The sequence below is a fragment of the Myxocyprinus asiaticus genome, chromosome 47 (assembly GCF_019703515.2).
Source record: "Myxocyprinus asiaticus isolate MX2 ecotype Aquarium Trade chromosome 47, UBuf_Myxa_2, whole genome shotgun sequence".
NCBI classification, from domain to species: Eukaryota; Metazoa; Chordata; class Actinopteri; order Cypriniformes; family Catostomidae; genus Myxocyprinus; species Myxocyprinus asiaticus.
In genome coordinates this window covers 7,298,829-7,323,411 of record NC_059390.1, presented here as the reverse complement: position 1 = coordinate 7,323,411, position 24,583 = coordinate 7,298,829, and the positions used below count along the sequence as shown (strand labels likewise).

The following is a 24,583-nucleotide window of genomic DNA, read 5'->3' as shown; positions in this document are numbered from 1 at the left end:
ATTACAACAAGCGCCATTGAAATGCTCTCTAGTGGAGGTAGAACGCAGTCCTGGTTCCTTCCTCCACACACATTTTGTTTGTGTGCGGGTGTGCGTTTCTGAAAAAAAGTTCTCAAACGTTTAACTTTGTAAAAGCATTACAGCACTGTGCTTGTCTAAAAGCGCTACAGAAAGCTAGAGAGATGCTTAGCTAATTTTGATAATTGAAATACAAGCATTCGCAAGTAAACAATGGAATATAAAAAATGTCCGTATTGAATATAGAGTTTTATGTCAGTAATTGGGCAGTTCCTCTAAAACCATTTTAAACATTTAGCTTATTCTTGTATAATTATTAAACCTATAATTGTAACGTATAATAAACGTATAAGATATAATTATTATGAGCAGATATTATTAGAGAGACTACACAGAATATTTATTATATATATAAAAAAATCTTCACACCGCAGGACTTCTGAAGTGAACTGCAAAAATGAAAAAGAAAAAAATGGGAAAAGTGGTTAAATGGTGATGGTGAAATGATAAGAAGTGAAACTATCACACAACTACCACTTTTCCATAATAATAATAATAATAATATAAGCATAATGGTCTAATATAAGTTACAGATGCTAAAACTACTACAAATTAATGTTAAATATGTATACACCTCTGGAAAAAATTAAGAGACCACTGCAAAATGATCAGTTTCTCTGGATTTACTAGTTATAGGTATGTGTTTGAGTAAAATGAAAAAAAAAAAAAAAAAAATGTATTCTATAAAGTACTGACAACATTTCTCCCAAATTCCAAATGAAAATATTGTCATTTAGAGCATTTATTTGCATAAAATGAAAACTGGTCAAAATAACAAAAAAGATGCTGTGCTTTCAAACCTCCAATAATGCAAAGAAAACAAGTTCATATTCATTTTTAAACAACACAATACTAATGTTTTAACTTAGGAAGAGTTCAGAAATCAATATTTGGTGGAATATCCCTGATTTTCAATCACAGCTTTCATGCGTCTTGGCATGCTCTCTACCAGTCTTTCACATTGCTACAAAGACAAATCTGCTCAATTCCAGCCTTGCTGAAGCACCCCCAGATCATCACTGATCCTCCAGCAAATTTTGCAGTGGGTGCGAGACACTGTGGCTTGAAGGCCTCTCCAGATCTCTGTCTAACCATTAGACGACCAGGTGGATGATCGGTGATGATCTGGGAGTGCTTCAGCAAGGCTGGAATTGAGCAGATTCGTCTTTGTGAAGGACACATGAATTAAGCCACGTACAAGGTTATCCTGGAAGAAAACTTGCTTTCTTGTTCTGACAATGTTCCCCAACTCTGAGGATTGGTTTTTCCAGCAGGACAACGCTCCATGCCACACAGCCATATCAATCAAGGTGTGGATGGAGGACCACCCAATCAAGACCCTGTCATGGCCAGCCCAATCTCCAGACCTGAACCCCATTGAAAACCTCTGGAATGTGATCAAGAGGAAGATGGATGGCCACAAACCACCAAACAAAGCTGAGCTGCTTGAATTTTTGCACCAGGAGTGGCATAAAGTCACTCAACAGCAATGTGAAAGACTGATAGAGAGCATGCCAAGACACACGAAAGCTATGATTGAAAATCAGGGTTATTCCACCAAATATTGATTTCTGAACTCTTCCTAAGTTAAAACATTAGTATTGTATTAATAATACATTAATGTACAGTACAATATTAAAACTTGATATTAAATATCTATTTAAATTAATAGGTTTGATTAACTGTTCTTTTAATTAACTGTAAAACGGGTAACACTTTATACTTTAATTAATCAACTAGACTGCTGGCATGTCAGCATTTCACTGTGATGCTAGAAATGTCCCGCCCCTTATTAAAACGGAAGATATGATTGGTTAAAAAATATCTACTCGCGTCTAAAACGAACGTTCTGATTGGTAGCTCAGCTGAGTCGACCTGTCAATTCTGACTGTGCCAACGGTTGCGGTCCCGCCTCCCGCTGCTCCGTGTGCGGTTAGAGAGAATCTCTGTACACTAAAAAAAAAAAAAAGAAATGAATAATAATCACAATTCCCTCAACGATGCTGCGGCATCACCTCAGTATAATTAAAAATGATGGGTCAAAAGCGTTCTCGCTGTTCTGGCGGCCATACGTATCATAACTCATTTTAGGTGGGCATACGCAAAATCCTTTGAAAGATAGGCGGGCTTACGGCGTATGCTTGCGTATGAGCTAGACTATACTACTGTCTAGAACTAATAAAGGCATGTACAAGTCTTTCTGCATCAGGCAACGAGAGAAAGGGCCTGATCCTGGCAATAAAAGGCGATTTTAGAAACACTCTTGATGTGTGCATCTAATGTTATCTGTGCATCAAAGATAAAGCCAAGGTTTCGTGCTTGATTGGTGGGAAGTACCAGGCTATTATCAACTGTCAGTTTAAAATGATTACTCTTCTGAGTAGCTGCTGGTGTACCAATGATTAGAACCTCGGTCTTAGAACAATTTAGTTTCTAAAAGTTGCATCCATGTTTTTATTTCATGCAAAAAGTCAGTAAGAACTGTATACAGTATATAAACGAAACACGAAACACAATAACAGCCGCAAAAGTGCAGTAATACATCGTTTTCGGGAATTCCCATGTTGCAATGTACCTGCCGGTGTCACGTGACTCACATGTCTCGCTTAAAATCCAAGCTCAGCGCGAGCCGACTATTCGTTCTCTCTTTCTCTCCCTCAACCATGGTTCCTGTTTCAGACCCGAGCTCATTCTCGTCTCCTTCTAGATGCTCTACCAAGCATTTACATCTCATTTATCATGTCGATTTTGACAGGCATGTGCTCAAAGGGAAGGTCGCCCTGACTGTGGAAGTTCTGGAAGATAAATTCTCTTCTCTGGTATAGTTTTCATTTGGTTCATCAAAACTGTCAATGTCCATGCTTTTCTGTTTCATTCTAGTGCATAGACATAAGTGTGCCGTGCGTTTGTATTGCTTTGATTTGGACTGAAATGAAACTGACACAGTAAGAGTAGTTTGAACAGTAGATCAGGACTGGGTTACATATTCACCTGAACTTGATACAGTTATGATGATAACCAACAGATTATTGGATGACTTCTCATAATATTTGAAGCCTATTGTTCATGAATTGGATACAATAATCTGTCATTTTATATGCAATTTGCATTGATTGTCATATTGATTTGCAAGGAAGTCTGATCATTAATGACATTTATTTGTCATGGACCGTGTACCTGGTTTAATGCACCAGACATGAACTTTGATTTCAGGAGCTGACAAATCACATTAATGAACTTTTTACCTGAACTTGACAGACAGGCGTACAAAGTCAAGAAGATTTCAGAGAAATGTGCATTTCCATTTATGGCTTTTGCATATCAGGTGGTGCACAGTGCAATTAAATATGTGAAGAATATGATTACTTTACATCACGACAAGATGTAATTTGCACTATCAAGTGAAATCACCCCTGTTGACTGGAACAGTGCAGTTGTATGGTGTCAAATAATAGACAATAAATGAATATTTTCTTGTTCAAATGTATTTATTATTTGAATTAGAGAGCATCTTTATCTTAAGAATAATTATTGTGTATAATTATTCCTTGTATTCCCATCTAATAAAAACTAATAATGTCTTTTGATGTGGGCATCTCTGTTGCATTTTCATTTAGATTTATTCATTCATTCATCCACAGTGACTTTAACAATGAGGAATGCCACAACATAAGCAATAAGTACTCTTAGTAGTGCATGAAACAGATCCTTAACAGATAAACTTAATGTTTGAGACTTAATATTCTTTTCTTTCCTTCTCTCTAGACTCTGGACTCCAAGGACCTAAAGATCTTCAAGGTTTCTGCAAATGGCCAGGCGGCTCAGTTTGCTCTGGGGGCTCAGCACAAATTTAAGGGAACCCCTCTGGAGATCACTCTGCCTTTTCAGCTCTCACGGTACTGCCGCAAACTTCATGCTGTTAGTGTTGCAAACTAAAATTTGGCTTTAGAACCAGATAGTCCTGCTGTCACTAACTTTTAAAGGAATGTTCCAGGTTCAATACAGGTGATGCTCTATTGATGGCATTGCTTGCATTATATTGATTACCACAAAAAAATCATTTTGACTCGTCCCTTGTTTCTTAAAAAAAGAGAGGCAAAAATCAGGGTAAGAAAAAAGGACTTGTAATGGAAGCAAGAGCATTTGGAGGGTTTAAAATCAAAAATATTTTTGCAGATATTTTTGTTAAAGCACTTATGCGCATTATATTGTAAAATTATTATTATTATTATTTTGTGTGTGTGTGTGTGTGTGTGGCATTAATGTGATTAATCTCAGATTCTGATTTTGCTCTTTTCTTGAAAAATGTGGTGCATCCTGTTTAAATATCAATTTTGATGCATTTATTTCAGTTTGAGGCATTCAGAAAGAACTTAAGTAACAAAGATTTTCAGACTGTGGCAAAAGTTTTGCAAAATGATATTACGATGTTTCTTAAAGGGTTAGTTCACCCCAAAATGAAAATTTTCTCATCATTTACTCACCCTCATGCCACCCCAGATGTGAATTACTTTCTGTCTTCTGCAGAGCACAAATGAAGAATTTTAGAAGAATATTTCAGCTCTGTAGGGCCACACAATGCAAGTAAATGGTGATCAGATCTTTGTAGCTACAAAAATCACATAAAGGCAGCATAAAAGTAATCCATGTGATTCCAGTGGTTACGTCCATGTCTTCAGAAGCGATTTGATAGGTGTGGGTGAGAAACGGATCAATATTTAAGTCCTTTTTTACTGTAAATCTCCACTTTCACTACCACATTCTTTCTAATTTGCATTCATCGTGCAAATCGCCACCTACTGGTCAGGGCTGTTCAAAGGTGGAGTTTAATAGTAAAAAGACTTAAATATTGATCTGTTTCTCACGCACACCTATCAAAGCGTTTTACTCGTGATTTGTGTAAAAGTGAATAAAAGTAATTGTTGTTTTAGTGCCTCTAGTGTTCAGTTTACCAGAAAAATGCTGCGATACGTACAAAAAGCCACATAAAAATCACTTTACAAAAATATAGGTGCAGTAATATGATTCTATCAGACCAGATCGAAGACTTTTGCCATTTAACACCTCAACTTTGGCTGCCAAATTTAAATGTTCTGTTTTTCATTTTGTTTAAGGCTGTGTTTAAGTTGACTTTGTATGCTTTTAGTGGGCAGCATGTGATTGTGGAGATTGAACATGAAACCTCGCCTAGTGCCACAGCACTGCAGTGGCTGACTCCCGTGCAGACTGCTGGAAAGAAACATCCCTACCTTTTCAGCCAGTGCCAGGTATCTCCTTACCATCTCACAGATCATTTCACAATCATAGTCTGTGTATGCGTGTGTTCATATGTGCAAAGAGTGTGGTTACAGTGCAGTTTCCTTGAAATATAAAAATTTGAGTAACCTTGCAGCAGAGACCACAGTGCTACACACTCATTCTATGCCAGTCTCCTTATAAGGTGCTCATTACATCCAGACTGTCTGCATTTTCAGCCTGTGTCTGCACGTTAGGGACAGAGACATTCTAACAGTATTGACGTCCTCAATTGGAATAAACAGTTCAGAAATAAAATAGATAATTTATATAGTTATTTGCAAATTATAAAAATGCATAAAAGAAAAATGCATGTTAAGGTTAAGGTTTGTGTTAATATGTAGTCATTATAATTAGCTTTATATAAAAGCAATAGGAGTCTTTGTCCTCATTTATATAATTTGTGTAAGTTTCCTTCTCCCTCTCTCTCTTTCTCTAATTACGTAAATGTGTGCATGCATACTTTTGTTTTCAAATTGTGGACCTGAAACAATATCAACTTGGTATTTGACCACTGAGAGAGAGAAGATCATGTTATATGTTTTGTTAAAACAGGCCACTCACTGTAGGACCATGGTGCCCTGCCAAGACACTCCATCAGTGAAACACACTTACTATGCGCAGGTAACATGCATGAACAGAACAAATTACTAATTAAACATTCAATGATGTGAACCCCAAGATAAACACTTAAACAACACACTAATTAAAATTGACAGTTGTTCTGCATGAGCACTGAATATATTTTCTGTTTGTGTGTTTGTTTCAGGTGTCTGTCCCCAGAGAGCTGGTGGCGTTAATGAGTGCATTGCGTGATGCCAGGAACCAGATCCAGACGACAGCAGCAGAGTTATATATCGTTTCAGGCAGCCGGTTCGTTTCTCTTCCTCTTTCACAATTAAAAGTTTAAAGACCGAAGCATTCTGTCTTTAAACAGCACAGATTGCTCTTTTTGCTTTCTTTCAGGTCCCCATGCCCTCTTACTTGATCGCCATAGTAGTTGGTGCTTTGGAGAGCAGGTGATCTTTCATCTCTTTAAAACTTGCTTCACTTTTCCCTCTTTTTCTCTGTCTCAGTTTATTTCTCACTTAGTTTATCCTGGTGTCTTAAACATGGAAAACCATTTTTTTTTTCTTGTACTTTTGAAATAAGAGTTTGATTCACTACTTGGACATGTTCTAAAGTTCACAATGCAGAGTTCTGAAAATCGTCAGAGACATGTCACGTATTAACGCCTGTTCAGTATTCAGCAACTTGTTGTTTTTGCTGCTCATTTTACATGCAAAGAAGTTAGTCAATCATAACAGGTCATTTACAAATAAAAGTCTTTAAGTTACAGGATCAAAAACAGGCTTGTTGATCCTAAAGCCCAAAGTATACTTCGGTTTTGTTAGCGTCTACGTACAGTCGAACCCTAGCCTTTCAAAGTATAGTTCGTTTGACTGCGCGCACATATACAGGCAGATGGCACATGCACGCTACGGCTGCAATGGAACACCGGACGACTTCTGTTCAGGAGTTTAGACCTATAAAGATGTCCTTCAGACTTGAGTTATACAAATGGTGTCTCCTGACCTCTTTACACATGCGCTCTTGATGTGCACATCCACTGTTGTTGTTTTCACCTTCATCACTTGTTGTTTAGCAGCTATTACATCATCTTCTAGTGCTTCTTAGTGACAGCAATGGCTAAACTGTGAGTGTTGCCACCTTGTGGACCCACTAATTAGTGCATATAATTCCAGGCGCATGCGCATTCTGCATGTTCAGAGTACGCGTGTTTAAGAAATCGAGAAAGGTCTGTCTGTGTCCTGCAAGACTACAAGTTCCAAGACCCACGACAAGGCACGCCCACTACAAGTTACACCCCCTCCAAATACCCAGCAAAATGTGAAGGATTGGAACCGTTGGATTCCACATTCTTATACTGTGAATGTTGTGTCCCGCAGCAACCCTACACCTACACCTATCCATAACTCTAAACTAACTACCATTAACACAAAGATTAAAAAAAAGAAAAAAAGTTTGTAAAATCATTAAATATACCGCACATTAAAAGTTCTTTTGAATACAGTCATACCGCCATATCAATGAAGAGAAGAAGCTAGCAGTATGCTAAGCTAATAGGCTAATCGATTAGCTTGTGAGCTAACTGGAGAAAACGGAACAGAGAAATTATTATTTTAACATTTATATATTTTTTACATTATTGAAAAAGCAGAAATTGTACAAATACCTTCAGGAATACAATAAAGAGCACTTCCACAACATTTCACATTAAACAAGGTAGTTTTCCATTTACATCTTCAGTTTAATAATATATATGACATATAATTACAAATGTATTCCTTGTCATATTTAAAGAGTTGAGCGATTGCATAGGATTTTAAAAGTTCTTGTAGCCAATAGAATCGTTTTATGATCCAAGGGGGGCGTTACGTGTAGTGGGCGTGTCGTGAAGTGGGTGTTCCATGTAGTCTTGTAGGACGCAGACAGATACACTTGGAGAAATCGAGCAACACACGTTCAGTGCTCGAGCACTGCTGATGATCAAATTTGCATCACGGGTCCTGTACACAGATGCCTAGCATTCGCGTCTGACCGAACGCTTTTTTTTTTTTTAAATAAAGTGCTACGAAAAGTGCAAAATAGGACCCTTTTAATGCATCTTGCAACCATGGGTTCAGTATGAAAGACTATCACACCTTGTGGAAACCAGTAACTTCTCAAAAACTCATTATTTTCTCACTCATTCTTTCTCTTATAAATTCACAACATTTACATTTTAGTCTATATGTGATGGACGTGTTATGTTTTCAGGGAAATTGGCCCTCGGTCCAGAGTTTGGTCTGAGAAGGAGTATGTGGATGAGGCAGCCTTTGAGTTCTCAGAGGTGAGATGGTTCTTTTATACTCTAGACTCTTATCTCGATGGTGAGTATGTAGACATTTCAGATATGTGTGATTAATCTGGTTATCCACAGACTTTCACAACTACTAACTACTATCTGTCACTAACTGATGTGACTGGCAGATAAAGATATCACTCTTTTCTCTCTTCCATTCTCTCTTCCTCAGACTGAAACCATGTTGAAGACAGCTGAGAGTCTGGCCGGGCCGTACGTGTGGGGCCAGTATGATTTACTGGTGCTGCCTCCATCTTTTCCATACGGAGGCATGGAGAACCCCTGCCTCACATTTGTCACCCCGACTGTCTTGGTCGGTAGTATAATCCAACACTCACATGCATTCTTTTTATCTGTTTCTTGCTTAAAATCAACTCAAGGCACCAAATAGACATTACTGTAGTATTTACGTTTATGGTCGCCATAAAAAATAATCAGAATCAAAATTTCAGCAATGCTGTGAAATAAACTGTTTATTTCTGTCTTTCAGGCTGGAGACCGGTCACTCGCTGGTGTAAGTTATCTGTGTGCATTTACAAGGAATGCTAAAAACAATTGTTTAGTTTATGTGCACGAAGAGTATTTTATTTGTTCTAAACCAGATACTGTATATTGTGCTGATGTAAAATTGCTTCATGCTCATTATCTTACGTGCACCTGTCCCACTACAGGTAATTGCTCATGAGATTTCTCACAGTTGGACAGGGAACCTGGTGACCAATAGGACCTGGGAGCATTTCTGGTCAGTTCGCACATATTGAGCTTTCAACCAATATGCAAATGAGACACCCAGACTCCACATCTTTTGCTGTTCTGTTGGTTGCAATGGTCATTATGCCTGAAATAGAAGTTGCATACTGGGTGGGAACTTAGAGGGGAATGTTCTCCACTTTTCTCCCCATGAAGTCCATGTAACACAGCCCTTTGTAGGTGTAGAAAGCAGGAAGCGGGAGCCATTTTATTTATTACATTATTCACTCTGAACAATTAAACTCTGTTTGGGCTTTTCAGCCGTAGCACACACACAGGCTCAGTTCTCTTCCCCCTCTGGGCTTCTCGTCTCCCCTTTATCTCCCCAACGCCGCTCACTGAAACACAGAACAGCTGTTAGAGAAATTATACACGGGTGCGAGTCCTTCCCATTCATTCCTCTGGCCTCGCTTTCCATTCACAAAGCAGCGCTCGGCCACACCCCCATCACCACAGTCCATTTTCTTGCACCTTGTCTTAATTTAGTTTTTCATGACCATTTCCACCCTTTCTCTGACTCCTAAAATGTAATTGGCTGTTTTTGCTACTGTACCTACTACCTTTAAGATATCTTTTTCTAAATGACCACTGTTGAATGACTAACCACAACATGCTATATTGGCATAGTTCACACTGTTGTTCTTCTGGGCGGCCAATAGCAGAAAACCGTATATGCTTTGAAATGTAATGTGGCTGGACTGGGGAGGGAGCTTTGCATTGTGAATGAATGTTAGAGCTTGTCTACATAATACAGTTAACTCTTTATTTCAGAAGAGCAACAGAAATGTTGTTTTCCATAATATGACCCCTTTAATGTGTAACAACTCTTTCTGTGTCTCCAGGTTGAATGAGGGTCATACGGTGTATATTGAGAGAATGATTGCCAGGTGCATGGAGAGTGAACAACTCCGGCAGTTTAAAGGCATAGGAGGATGGAAAGAACTTCAGGAATCTGTAAGATCAACATGCACAAAAACAACAAATATTCATCTTTTCCAATTATGCACTAAACTGCTGTATCTACACATTTTCTGATGCAGTTTCATTGTAAAAAATAAGTTACTGTGGCATTGTTGTTGTACTGTAGGTGAAACAGTTTGGAGCAAATAATGTCCTCACAAACCTCGTCCCAAACCTGCATGAGGTGGACACGGATGAGGCATTCTCATCTGTGCCCTACGAGAAGGGATTCGCTCTGCTGTATCATCTCGAGGAACTTATGGGAGGTCCAGGTATGTAATAGTGATGCTTCATGGATCATCTTTTGTGGGGTTTGAATCTACAAACTTTTCGTTACCAGCCCAGATCTTGTACCACTAGGTTAAACCACCTGTGCACATGTGTAACACCATTTTACGTGTGTGTGTGTGTGTGTGTGTGTGTGTGTGTGTGTGTGTGTGTGTGTGTGTGTGTGTATATATATATATATATATATATATATATAATAATGGTAGACCCTGTCTGTGAATTGCTAAGATTTGCTATTGCTATTTGATGCCCATGCAGGAAAAAATGAATAAATACATAAGTCTTTCAACTCTTGTATGAATTAGAGGTCTTCATGGGATTCGTAAAGTCCTACATTCAGCTGTTTGCCTATGGCAGCGCAACCACAGAAGAATGGAAGAACTATCTATTCACTTACTTTAAAGATAAGGTGAGGACCACTACAATATGTATACATGTATGAATAAATATATACACATGCATGTATCATTCTGTATGCAATAAGCTCAATAAGATTTGGAAATGTAAGAATTGTCTGTAAGGACTTTATTGATTCCAGACCCTTGTCAAATAATCGTAAAGCATTTCTGATGGAATTTCATGATTTCATAATCATGATTTGTTACCAATGGGTTCAAATGAGATTAATTTAATCCTCTTGTAAAGATTAAATTAGATTCCACAAGGTAAACTGAAATTCTAAAGTTTAGTTTCAAATAGGTCAGAAGGATAGTTTTTCTAGTTGTGAATCGGTTATTTGGAAACTGTTTATGAAGTTGTAACTAGTGCAATTCAACAAGTTTAAGGTTTTCTTTATGCTCTGTTTACCGTGTAACTGATCTCTCTTTGATTCTCTGCATCAGGTGGACATCTTGAATAAAGTGGACTGGAATGCATGGATGCACACTCCAGGAATGCCTCCCGTCAAGCCACAGTGAGCTCTTGTTTGGAGTGTGTGTGTGCGTGTGGGTTTACTTAGCTATACTTTGGGAACAAATTTGTCCAGCTCAATTTGACAAAAACTGCCATTGAGGACATTAAGGACGTCCTCATTTGGGAAAATGATTCATTAGTAAATGTATTTATTTATTTTATTATTATTTTTTTTCTGAAAATGCAAGTCCTTTTTAGGGGTAGGGTTATAATTAGCTTTATATAAAAACAATGAAACGATGTATTTCCAAGGTAACTCACTTGAACTCTGCCTTTGTGCACAGGTATGACACCACCATGGCTGACGCCTGCACTTCTTTGTGTCAGAGATGGGTAAAGGTGAGGCTTTCTTAAAAAACAAAACAAAAAAAAAACTGTTCTTTTAAACAATACCAGTGCTTCAACATAAGAGCTTCTTTTCAGATACGTAAAGTTTGAGACAAAGCTCTCTCTTCCTTTTTCCCTCTGTATGTGTGTCTTCAGGCAAAAGAAGGAGATCTTGCAAGTTTCAGTGAGGCAGATGTGAAGAAATTAAACTCTCCTCAGCTTATCGAGTTCATGGCTTTACTACTGCAAGAGGTACTTAATTAGTTGCTAACGGAAGCATCACTATTACTACTGCTCATACTTAAGGTTAGGGATTAACCCTAACCTTAAGTATTAAGGCCCAGGTATATTTCGTTTTTGCGTGTTCCAGATCGCCTCGCACCTGGTCGATCGTGTTGCCTTTGTAAGTATACCTTTCTGACCACGAACAAATAGGAACGCGTTCGAGGCATGCACACTACAACTGCATTGTGACACTTTTAGTACAGTCAATGGCCAGCACATGCGCAGATGATGTGCACAACCGAGGTCAAGCCACATACTGTGCACGGAGCATACCGCAACACGCACACCCGAAGTATACTTTGGCCTTTAAGCTTTGGCACATACCATGTCCTGCACCTTTGTACTATGAAAATAAATGATACCTCAAATCATGCAGCTTGTTAAGGAGAGGTGAGCTATTACTAATAAAGTTTCTAATAAATAAAACATTTGAAAAGAACCTGATGAACAGACAATAATGGAAGGACTCCAATGCCTAGTTGCAACAACCCTTTAGGTTAAGAACATCCTTAGTTATGTTAGCTTGAAAAAGCCAACATACTGTTCTACACTTTAGGCTGTCTAGGGTTTTCTCAAAATTCCCAAACGCAGACCAAAATTTCCAATTGTAACCTTTCTCAAGCTTTCAAGCTAAATCCACCAAATTTGGCACAGACCTACAGACTGTTCTGAATTGGGTTGCTTTGACTTTTCTTTCTGATCTGACATAAAAATTTCCCTGTAACGAATAATCAAAAATCCCATAGACTTGGAATGTTCAAACATGCCAAAGAATGTTCGTGATTTCAAAATCCAATTGTCAAACAATTCAAATGTAAATAGACCGTCCATCCATCTATCCATCCATCCAGTAAAACCTTCAAATATTAAGCTTTTAAAACTATTTTAAACTTCAGCACTCAAGGCTTTTTCAAGTCAACATCAAAGTGTTTGTCTTGATAAACTTTTCCTATCTAGGTATAACTTTAAAGATATTATAATTAAGGGTTGCCTTAAGGGGTTTGTTGCAACTGGCTCTTTTGACTTGGATGGAGACATTTTTGTCTATGCCAAATGTAAATGGAATTGCATACCCAATCAGTAATACAACTGATCATGACGCATGAAGTGGCTAAGTATAAGTAAGCTTTTAGAACTACAAATGTATACTATAAAGGTAACGAAAGCAGAAGTAGTCTTGAAATGTGTCTGTCTGTCTTCTCTACATGTGTGGTTTTGCATCAGGAACCCCTTTCTCTGTTCCACATGAAGAGGATGCAGGAGGTATACCAGCTGAACAGTGTTAAAAACGCAGAGGTCCGCTTCAGGTAAGCAGGACCACTTGCTTTGATTATTTGACTTTGAAGTGTCATGCTATTAAAATAACAGTGAATGATCATTTACATGCATCTGTGACCTCAAATTGTGTTTGTGTATGTATTTATACAGGTGGTTGCGCTTGTGTGTCAGGGCACATTGGGAGGAAGCTGTTTCACTGGCACTGAAGATGGCTACTGAACAGGGCAGGATGAAATTCACCCGTCCTCTCTTTAAGTAAATTATCAGTTTCTGACAATTCATGATTTGACCAGAAAAATTGGTCACTTGTATAAAAAAAAAAAAAAAAATGTAGGCAGAAAATTCACTAAAGAAGAATACTAGGAACAGGATATTACAGACCAATTGAGAGTCTTGTAATTTCCTTGTTGCAGTGATCAACATAGCATTTGCTTGTTTGCAGTCTTGGATACACTTCTTTTTTTCAAGAGTCCAGTTTGTTGTTGCATATACAGTAGGTGCTCAGCAATTTCAAAGTACTTGCTAACTTTCTGTCTCTCCCCCTCTCCCCTCTTCTCTCTTTTAGGGAAGTTTACAACTTCCCAAAGTACAGTGATGAGGCAGTGAAGACTTTTAAGAAGCACCGTGGAGCATTGCACCCCGTCACAGCAATGCTGGTGGCCAAGGATCTGAAAATCGATAGTTAAAACATTGGATTCTGACCATCTCAAATACCAGCAGTATTCAATGTGCAAAATTGGCCTTCAGATATTATAACTAGGTAAATGTGCATAACCGTTTTCTCCTGATTATTCAAAGCTTGCACTTTTTATATATATCTTGATGTTTCAGTCTCAGGGTTTTTGAAAGGAAAGTGAAGAATATTTAATTTTTCACTTTTTCAATTTCCAGTTGTTCAATGTTTAAAAAAAAAAAAAAAAAAAAAAAAAAACCATACCTTTTAGTATGAATGATCAACTATAGCCTTTTATATGACCTCCTATGTAATACTCTGTAATAAACATATTGTCCAACAAAAAATACCCAAACAACTTAAGTTTGCTTATATCTGGCTGAACATCCATGTTCACCACCCACCTTGTCCCTACCATCTAAAGTTGGTATTGAATAGACACTTGCTTAGTCAAAGCATCTTAAAAGACATCTACTCTGAAAGGAATCGGTGCTCTTGGGATTTGTACTTGGAAACTTTAGATTACAAGTCTGGATGAATGTCCACCTCCCATCTCTTCGTCGCCCTGAAACAGACCTTTGGTACGCAAGTCAGGAGTGGGCCCACCATCCTATTATCCTCTCTGTCCCTGCCGACTAAATTCGGTATGTTTCCAGACAAATACATATCCAAGGAGTCTTACAGTTTTTCCTCAATCGATTTGGCATATTTACTGAAACAAACTTACAATTGTCAAAACTCTAGTACAAGCAACAACTAATACAATCCTCACATCACATGGTACATTCAGCACACCACTCTGTGACCTGCAAAAGGTGATTACGCAAAGAAATTAACTCTTGTTTCAAATGTGATGGATTTATTTAATGAATAAATCATTGTCATCAAAACAAAATTTCCTTTATCATTGCTTAGACCAAGACAGTCAAAATGCAAAGACATCTTGTCAAATGACAGTGTACTCTGAAAGTGTGATAGTTACCTACTATGTAATATTGTCCAATTGCTAACATTGTATACTTAGGCTGCTGAATAGTATTGATTTCAAGAATTCATGGCACACACTATACTTTAAACATTTATTCAAACATTTCTCATCATTGTATGTACACACTTTACAGCCAACCGAAAATACGTTAAGAAAGCTTGCACAGGAAAAAAAATAAAATAATAATTCAGGAACTACAATATGTGCAAGAAAAAATGCAAGTTAATCAGCCTCATGGGTGTTCCAATCTCTCTCTGTCTGGCCACAACATTTCATCTACATCATAGCTGATATCCTCCCTTGCAATGCAATGCGGGAAAAATCTTTTGGCATGACGCAGCCACTCCCTACAACAATCTGCTGGGATGTCCTCACAACCATCCATTGCACCCAGTAAGGACAACTGGTCATGAGGACGGTGATCATAGACCTTCCATCTCCACGCAGAAATGAACTCCTCAATGGGATTTAGGAATGGAGAGTATGGTGGGAGAAACTCCATCAAAAAACGTAGGTGAGCAACAAACAACTCCCTGACTGTATTTGAACAATGGAAACTTACATTGTCCCAAACTATAACATACGTTAGCAAGTCATTTCTTATCAACCCCCTCTCATTCTCAGGAATGAGATCCCTGTTAAGAGTTTCCAGGAAATTGAGAATTGTGTGTTATAGGGGCCAATGATGGGAATGTGGCATGTGAGAATACCATGCACACATTGTAATGTTCCCTCCACGCTGGCCTGGCACTTCAACAGTGGCTGGTATTTAGCAGGACATTTTCCCTAAAATCCACATTTGGCTGTGATAGAGGTAGACATACATGCTCTATGAACTGAGCAAACTCAGTGGTTTATTAGATAAACAACCATCTTTTCATCTACTGGATTTACTCTACTGTGTCAGAGGCCAACCCAGATGTTTGACTAAATTCACACACTCATCCAGCCTCTTTCAGCAGATAAGACAACTGATTTGATCAGATGCTCCTTCAACCTTCATGATCAGGCTAGGTTTCAAACAGGGATCCTCCACACAAGGAGAACATGCTCATACCACTGAGCCATTTGCATGTGCTTGTTTTTTTTTTTTTTACAACAGGGCTGTACTTACACTACTGAGCCATTTACAAGGATGTGTGGTTTTTGGAGTTTGTGTCAAACATTTTCAAACAATTTTTTTCCTTGACTTGAATGAGAAACAAACTAAGGTTTTCTGCACAAGAGACAAGCACTTTTATCACTGAGCCACTGTCACAGTTTAGAGGTTTATTTTAGAAAGGTTTGTCTCAATCATGTACAAATCAAAGAAATGAAGTTCACCATGTTTTTTTATTTTTATTATTTTCTCCCCTTTTTCAAATGCCCAATTCCCAATGCGCTCTAAGTCTTCATAGTGGCATAGTGACTCACTTGAATCCAGGTGGCAGAGGACAAATCTCAGTTGCCTCTGCATCTGAGACCATCAATCCACACATCTTATCATGTGGCTGTTGAGCATGTTACCATGGAGATGTAGTGTGTGAGGAGGCCCACGTTATTCTCTGCAGCATCCACGCACAACTCACCACGTGCCCCACCAAGAACCACACATTATAGCAACCATGAGGAGGTTACCCCATAGGACTCTACCCTCCCTAGCAACCAGGCCAATTTGGTTGCTTAGGAGACCTGGCTGGACTCACTCAGCACACCCTGGATTCGAACTCACGACTCCAGGGGTGGTAATCAGTGTCAATACTTGCTGAGCTACCTAGACAACCACAAATTTACCATGTTTTGACAGGGATTCGAAATGAGGCATTACACACAAGACAACAAAATGTATACCACTGAGCCACTGGCATTTACATGCATTTGTTCATTTTTTTTTTTTTTTTGGGAGGTTTGCCTTAATAATTTGGCTGCTATTTGAACTATGGTTTTCCATGGAAGCTGACCATGCATATACCACTGAGACTATCATACATGTACTGAACATGTTTATGGGAGTGGTTTCTCAATCATTTACAAACAGAAGAGATAGTGCAAATTCACCATGTTTTGACTGGGAGTCAAACCAAGGTTTTCTTGTGTGGACAGGCCTTGGTTTTCATTCCAGTCTGGACATGGAAAGTTTGTAAATTTGTAAATTAAGGTTTGTTGCTTGCTATTGGAGACAAGCTATATATACACAACCCCCCCCCCCCCCCAAAAAAAAACATGGCATTGAGTAGAAGTACCAGTGGCTCAGTGGTAAAGGTGGGGTTTTTATGTTTAGGATCCTGGTTTGAATACCCATTTTGATTTTTTGAGTTTGTAAATGATTGAGACAAAGTCCTCAATAAAACAATCAGAAGATTGCAGATGAGCATGTGGCTTAGTAGTACAGGTGCTGTCTTGTGGTGTAAAAAGCCACAGTTCAATTCCCAGTCTCAACAGGAAAATTGTGCTTTATTTCTTCGGTTTGTAAATTTTTGACACAACTTTCTCTTTCTTTCTTCCTCTTCTGACTCCCAGATTGGTACATCGGACGTCCTCTTCATGATTCCTGCATCCCGCTCTTACTTGAATTAGTAGCTAAAGGGATGGGGGCCCCTCAAGTTTTTTTTTTCCAAAAATGTCATTGTAGTCTGCTAAGCATTGCCAATCATTGGGTGAATCTCGATGTGCGTTCTTTTGTGTTCTTAAGTTCTCGTGGACTTGTTCTATGTCATCATCCACTGCCGAAGTTTGATTCCAATCTTTAAGAATGCAAGTACTGAGAACGCAGGAAATTACCCGGATGTGCCCTTGAAATCAAGGATGCATCGGACGGTGACTTGTGGGCAAGAACTCGGTACTATGGTGGCAGACGAAGGACATTTATCGTTTTGTTTTTCCTCAAGAGTTTCCACTGTAATCTTGCTAAAGTCTGACGGCACGTGAGAGTACTCCATCAACATTTGTTGTTTTTTGGGCATCATTTTAATACAGTTATAGACATGTAGAGAACGAGTGTTTACAGACTTTATTCTTTTAACGTGTCACTAGTCCTGCAAAACCTCACTGGTGTGATGATATTAATGCTGTCACTGGTGTGATAATGCCATTAGTTCTCTCACTGGATTCAAATGTGCTGTGACAGTTAATTGCGCAACAGGAAGATCGCAGCATATCTCAAAGCTCGCAATAGATGCGTTCTACGTCCTCCTGTCCTCCCGAGTTCGTTCTTCCAAGGATGCTTGGCAAGACTGGTCTTCATAAGAACACAAGTCTGTTCACAGCGTTTTTTGAATTGAGATTCACCCATTGGTTTCAAGTGTCGTTGCAGTAAACTACTGTTGTTGCCGCCCGCGGGGGTTCCCCAGCTTTGGGCCCCAGGCAACTGGGCCTGTCCCGTAGGACCGCCTCTGCACAAGACGCATGTTAAGGTGATTTAAGTGTAATAAAACAGCTTTTCTTTTTCTACTTTGTTGTCATGACGACGTAACATTGTAGGCTAAACACTGTAATTCTGCAAAAACTATTTAAACAACATAGCTCAAATAATACACCAGTTTTTAAAGAATCATTCACTTTAGTGCTTTTATAAAATTGTAAGCTTCACATTTCTACTTCTAAATACTCAAAAATGGGCCCCATTCACTTCACTGTAACTTTTTTTTCTTCTTCTTTTTTAGAAAAGGATGGACAAAACTAAATTGTTCGCTGTTTGTCGTGATCAACATTATCCCACAAATGCTGTTGACTGAGCTGAACTTGTACTGAACCTGGAATATTTCATTAAAAGATATTGAGAGATATAACTGTAATTTTACTCTCCAGTGTGAAACATATTCTATACCACAATATTTTTATGGTGAGATGTTCCACTTGCTGACTACTTATAAAAGTTTAAAACAATGAGCATTTTGCACAGCACTGTAGATCTTTTGTGTCAACCACTAGAGGGAGACATTACATCACAGGAACCCTGTATTGTTTTTGCAGTACAGATATCACTGGTTCACTGGTTTCAAGGATATAATTCTGAATGGAATAAATGAAATGCAATATTTCAAGACATTTTTAGAAAACACAACACACAACACACATAAATGAACAATATAAACCAAAATAAACAAACGAATAAAGCCATGAAGCCAGATTTAATAAAAGGCCTACAAATGCATTTGAGTATATTAACTAGTCAGAGGTTTGTAAGATGTAAATGTAAATGTAAAAACATTAATAAGCAAACACTATGACCAGGGCTATTTTTTATATTTAAATGATATTATTCTTGTCTAGTGTGTATGTCTAAAGCCAGTCCACCAGACTAAACCAGCAGTGTTAAACTGCTGGTTTAGGCCAAATGGAGTGACAGTGTTTAACTAGATCTGGCTCTCCAGGATGAGGCAGAAAAAAACATACCTCTTCTGTCAAAGCCAGACAAAGCCCTACAGACCTTTAAGTGGGCAATTCAAAATTCTAAAGGGGAAGTTTTCAGAAGAAAAAACGGGAGGAAAAAAGTTATCTAAGCCATTACGTTCCTTCACAATAGCTCTGGTTGAAGTTTTGCCTCTTCTGATCTTCTCTCAGCTGGACTTCTGCTTTCCAGCCTGTCTCCTCTGATCTCCAGTCATCCGAAAGGCCTCTGCCAGCCTGCGAGCTGTCAAAGTAGCGCTGGAATCAAACGCCACTCCATGCTCAGCTATGATCAAAGCAACACAGGTAAGGCAGCCACAGAGACACATACAATTGCCATCTAAATAAGTAAGCTGTCCCCCCCACTCACCCCTCCTTCCCTTTTCATTTTTTATCTCTTGACTACCCTGACACCGAGTAGAAGCATGGAGCACACTGATCAGTATAAAACAAAGTGATAAGGTTTTGAAGAGGTGGGGGAAGTTTGTTCTCGCCAAAACTTTTGGACAAAGGGAATGTTGGAATAGAGGTGAGGTTGGTGTGTAAAGGGATATTTAGAGGCATGAGATTTCACAGCAAACTTTGAACATTTTTTTTAACCAATCTTCTAAACAGCAAGGCGTCTGTCTTGTGTCAAACACATCAGTTTTTCTTGGTGAAATAACCACACGCACAAAATACAGGGCCCCAAAAAGTCTTTGTAATGAATGACATTAATTATGGATATGATTCCAGAAGTGTGCAAATTCTTGATTATCTTAATTATGAACAGTGTATTGTGCATCTTCGGCGAAAGTGTGCTTGTGTTATCTTTCTTTAAAATAAATGTCACTTGGTTTAATATTTGGTTATGCAAAACAAATGCAATGCCATCTTTACATTTTAAATGTGACTTAAAAAGACAAATTTACCATGGTGGTACTTGATGTGTTGCTGCCCATTACTATATTTTCAACTCAGTTTTAAAAATGATGGTGCTTTGTAGTTTTATTGGTGCTATTAGTATCCATGAAATCCATCTGTAAATCAATAGCCTATATAAACACTTGAGATTCATAAATATAGTATTAATATAATACAACTTGATGTTACTTGATGTAATTTACTTGAATTTTAACATAAATATACATTAACACTAATATTTTTATGTATTGGAATTGGAGAATAAAGTAGTGGTCAAGTGTTCATTAATCTACTTGGTACTTGGTCTGCGTGGCAGTGCACTATAAGAACACAAAAGGTTAAACAGAAGGCCAAATGAAATGTCTAATCTGGCATTTAAGGACATTTAATATCATATTAGTAATGATGACTCATTTGACATTTCGAGTAGCCACAGCCAATAGGCAGAACATAAACTAATATGAACAGTATGTGGTTTGGCGTACACCAGCAAGACTAGCAGGAAATACACATGGCACAGTGAACATTTAATAAGTGATAAAATACACCCTGAATGACAATATGACAATATTACTGAATGACAAATATAGTATAATGTAGGCTAATATCCTCCAATAGGACAGTCACACAGGGACACGGAACTGGAATTTGTTTTTGTTTTTTAACTCACAAAAAACAACAACAACATAATATTAGAGATATTTACCATACTTAAAGGGATATTCACCCAAAAATGAAAATTCTCTCATCATTTACTCACCCCCACGGCATCCCAGACATGCACAGAACAGGGTCTACAGGGGCGCAAGCCCCTGCCCCTTTCATTCTGAAGGGGTGAATTTTCGAAATCCTTTTATTTTTACAAGTTATACCTTATCTTTTATTGTCCTCACTTATTCTTATTATATTAATCTATGTTATGTTCTCTTTTCCTAAAAGGTACAAGTAATATATATGTGATCTGAGAGATGACTGAGGGTTTGGCCGATGCCAGGAGTGCAGTAACAGTTATTACTCATTTAGCCCGGCTTCTGGAGAATATACATTTATTGTATCTCGTATTTATTCACAAACATATGTATATGTTATAATTATTATATATAGTGCATCCGGAAAGTATTCAAAGCGCTACACTTTTTTCCACATTTTGTTATGTTACAGCCTTATTCCAAAATTGATTAAATTCATTATTTTCCTCAAAATTCTACAAACAATACCTCATAATGACAACGTGAAAGAAGTTTGTTTGAAATCTTTGCAAATTTATTAAAAATAAAAAACGAAAAAAAAAAAAATCACATGTACATAAGTACTCACAGCCTTTGCCATGACACTCAAAATTGAGCTCAGGTGCATCCTGTTTCCACTGATCATCCTTGAGATGTTTCTACAACTTGATTGGAGTCCACCTGTGGTAAATTCAGTTGATTGGACATGATTTGGAAAGGCACACACCTGTCTATATAAGGTCCCACAGTTAACAGTGCATGCCAGAGCACAAACCAAGTTATGAAGTCCAAGGAATTGTCTGTAGACCTCCGAGACAGGATTGTATCATGCACAGATCTGGGGAAGGGTACAGAAACATTTCTGCAGTATTGAAGGTCCCAATGAGCACAGTGGCCTCCATCATCCATAAATGGAAGAAGTTTGGAACCACCAGGACTCTTCCTAGAGCTGGCTGCCTGGCCAAACTGAGCGATCGGGGGAGAAGGGCCTTAGTCAGGGAGGTGACCAAGAACCCGATGGTCACTCTGACAGAGCTCCAGCATTTCTCTGTGGAGAGAGGAGAACCTTCCAGAAGAACAACCAGCTCTGCAGCACTCCACCAATCAGGCCTGTATGGTTGAGTGGCCAGATGGAAGCCACTCCTCAGTAAAAGGCACATGACAGAGATTGAACTCTTTGGCCTGAATGGCAAGCGTCATGCCTGGAGGAAATCAGGCACCGCTCATCACCTGGCCAATACCATCCCTACAGTGAAGCATGGTGGTGGCAGCATCATGCTGTGGGGATGTTTTTCAGCGGCAGGAACTGGGAGACTAGTCAGGATCGAGGGAAAGATGAATGCAGCAATGTACAGAGACATCCTTGATGAAAACCTGCTCCAGAGCACTCTGGACCTCAGACTTGGTTCATCTTCCAACAGGACAACGACCCTAAGCACACAGCCAAGATAACAAAGGAGTGGCTCCGGGACAACTCTGTGAATGTCCTTGAGTGGCTCAGCCAGAGCCCAGAATTGAACCCGATTGAACATCTCTGGAGAGATCTGAAAATGGCTGTGCACCGACGCTCCCCTTCCAACCTGATGGAGCTTGAGAGGTCCTGCAAAGAAGAATGGGAGAAACTGCCCAAAAATAGGTGTGCCAAGCTTGTAGCATCATACTCAAAAAGACTTGAGGCTGTAATTGGTGCCAAAGGTGCTTCAACAAAGTATTGAGCAAAGGCTGTGAATACTTATGTACATGTGTTTTTTTTGTTTTTTTTTAAATCAATTTGCAAAGATTTCAAACAGACTTTCACGTTGTCATTATGGGGTATTGTTTGTGGAATTGAGGAAAATAATTAATTTAATCCATTTTGGAATAAGGCTGTAACATAACAAAATGTGGAAAAAGTGAAGCGCTGTGAATACTTTCCGGATACACTGTACATAATTATCTATTCTATAACCATTTGATTCTATTTTATTCAATCATTATTAATTGTATGCGAGCGAGAGATTTTAGTTTCTTTAATGTGATATTATACTATGTTTTGTTTGGCCTTGTGTATGTTTTCTATGTGCTCTGTCTTAATGTTCCACAGATGATGAGGCCCGACATTTCAGCAAGTCTTAGGAGTAGGCCTCTATTCTGGAGGAGAAGATAGCACCGATACATTAAATGTCTAGATAACTTCTGTCTATGAATTATTTACGGTTTTTGTGCCTTCTCAAACATGACTTTGCCATAGTCGAAAAACAACTTCCAAGGATTTTAATTGCTGTCCTTGGTACCCCTTTGATGTAAAGAAATGAGTAGCCATAACTGATAGCTAACCTCTGATATCTGATCATAAGTTTGTCTCAACCAAGGATGGGACCTCGATTCATGTTGTGTCTAACAATTATTGTTTGCACGAAGACGGAAACAGTCCATATTTGTAATATGTTAAAATGTTTGAAGCTGTTGACCTACCAGAATGCTAGAAAGTGTGGTACGATGACACCCTTAATGTAATTTGCATATGACTATAATTGCTTTGGAAAGTTTGTAAAACTGCACTTCAACTTCCTGTCTTTCTAACTGTTGTATCTCATCGACTCGTGTTGCCTACTGAACCTGCAGAGAGCAATCAGTAAAATATCTCTCATTTGATTATTGCAAAACCTGACTCTTGAGTTTTATTCTTCAGTACACATGTTGAGGACCCAGCTGTTACAGTTCACAGATGTAAATGTGCCCTTTTAAGCAGAGGTGCCTTTAAGAGCACAAAGATTTAAGATGAGGTCTTTTTACTACAGACAACCCCCCCCCCCCCCCCGCCCCCCTTTCAAACATAGTCTCCTCTTCTCTTCTCTTTTCCTCTCAGCTCGTCACGTCTCTTCTCATGAATCTCAGTCTCTCAGATAGCTGGAAACAAGAATAAAGAAGTGCTTTTGAATTCTCGTCACTGAGTGCCGTGGTGATGATGACATGTTCATGATATTGATGGTTTGAATATTTTTAGGGCGTCTGTTTGTTTCCATCTCATTATCTTTAAGCACTAAGTGGATATTCAGCCTCCTCTATCATCATGAGAAAGCCATGAAGATGTATATGAAATTGTGCTCTTCCTCTGACAGCACAGATAGGTTCATTCTTTTTTCTTTTCTTTTTTTTTTGTCCCCTTTTCTCCCCAATTTGGATTGCTCTAAGTCCTCGTGGTGACGTAGTGACTCGCCTCAATCCGGGTGGCGGAAGACGAATCTCATTTGCCTCCGCGTCTGAGACTGTCAGTCTGCGCATCTTATCACGTGGCTTGTTGAGCGTGTTACTGTGGAGACGTAGTGCGTGTGGAGGCCCACGCTATTCTCCGCGGCATCCACGCACAACTTGCCACGCACCCCACCGAGAGCGAGAACCACATTATAGTGACCACGAAGGTTACCCCATGTGACTCTACCCTCCCTAGCAACCAGGCTAATTTGGTTGCTTAGGAGACCTGGCTGGAGTCACTCAGCACGCCCTGGATTCGAACTTGCAACTCCAGGGGAGGTAGTCAGCATCAACACTCGCTGAGCTACCCAGCCCCCCCGATAGTTTCATTCTTAATCATACAGATGTAAATAGAGGCATAGATGTTTCATTTCTGTGCTGGACACTGTGAGGTCTCTCTGATGTTTATGTTTTGAAGAGTTCACTTGTACTTGAATCATCTTTTCTTCTACTGATGATCTGATCAACCATTCTTGGCCCTTGCTTACCATGTGTCCAAGCAGAACGTTATTTGGGGAAACGTTTTTTTTGTAATGGTGTTACAGAGGATGTTTTTGAGGGCGGGACAGAGATAAAGAGGATAAAGTACCTCCAGATAATCACCAGAGAAA

The 24,583-nt window shown here is 38.8% G+C and overlaps 1 protein-coding gene and 1 long non-coding RNA gene across 2 annotated transcripts; both read left to right on the top strand.

Moving 5' to 3' along the window:
- The first annotated feature begins 2,704 nt into the window (after window positions 1–2,704).
- LOC127436656 (leukotriene A-4 hydrolase-like) lies at window positions 2,705–14,585 on the top strand. The gene is given in 20 exon segments (XM_051690934.1): window positions 2,705–2,897; window positions 3,844–3,974; window positions 5,225–5,345; window positions 5,929–5,997; window positions 6,143–6,188; window positions 6,191–6,246; window positions 6,340–6,392; window positions 8,194–8,266; window positions 8,451–8,591; window positions 8,769–8,792; window positions 8,950–9,020; window positions 9,871–9,982; window positions 10,116–10,260; window positions 10,582–10,685; window positions 11,119–11,189; window positions 11,473–11,527; window positions 11,672–11,767; window positions 13,025–13,107; window positions 13,229–13,333; window positions 13,644–14,585. Coding segments are annotated over 20 exon segments (1,833 nt in total). The 5' UTR covers window positions 2,705–2,741; the 3' UTR covers window positions 13,765–14,585.
- A 203-nt stretch (window positions 14,586–14,788) lies between these two features.
- Window positions 14,789–23,336, top strand: LOC127436678 (uncharacterized). Its single transcript, XR_007896445.1, has 6 exons — window positions 14,789–15,253; window positions 17,239–18,131; window positions 18,381–18,559; window positions 19,282–19,413; window positions 19,529–19,636; window positions 22,822–23,336. It is a non-coding gene; the product is annotated as an uncharacterized LOC127436678 (long non-coding RNA).
- The last annotated feature ends 1,247 nt before the right edge of the window (window positions 23,337–24,583 follow it).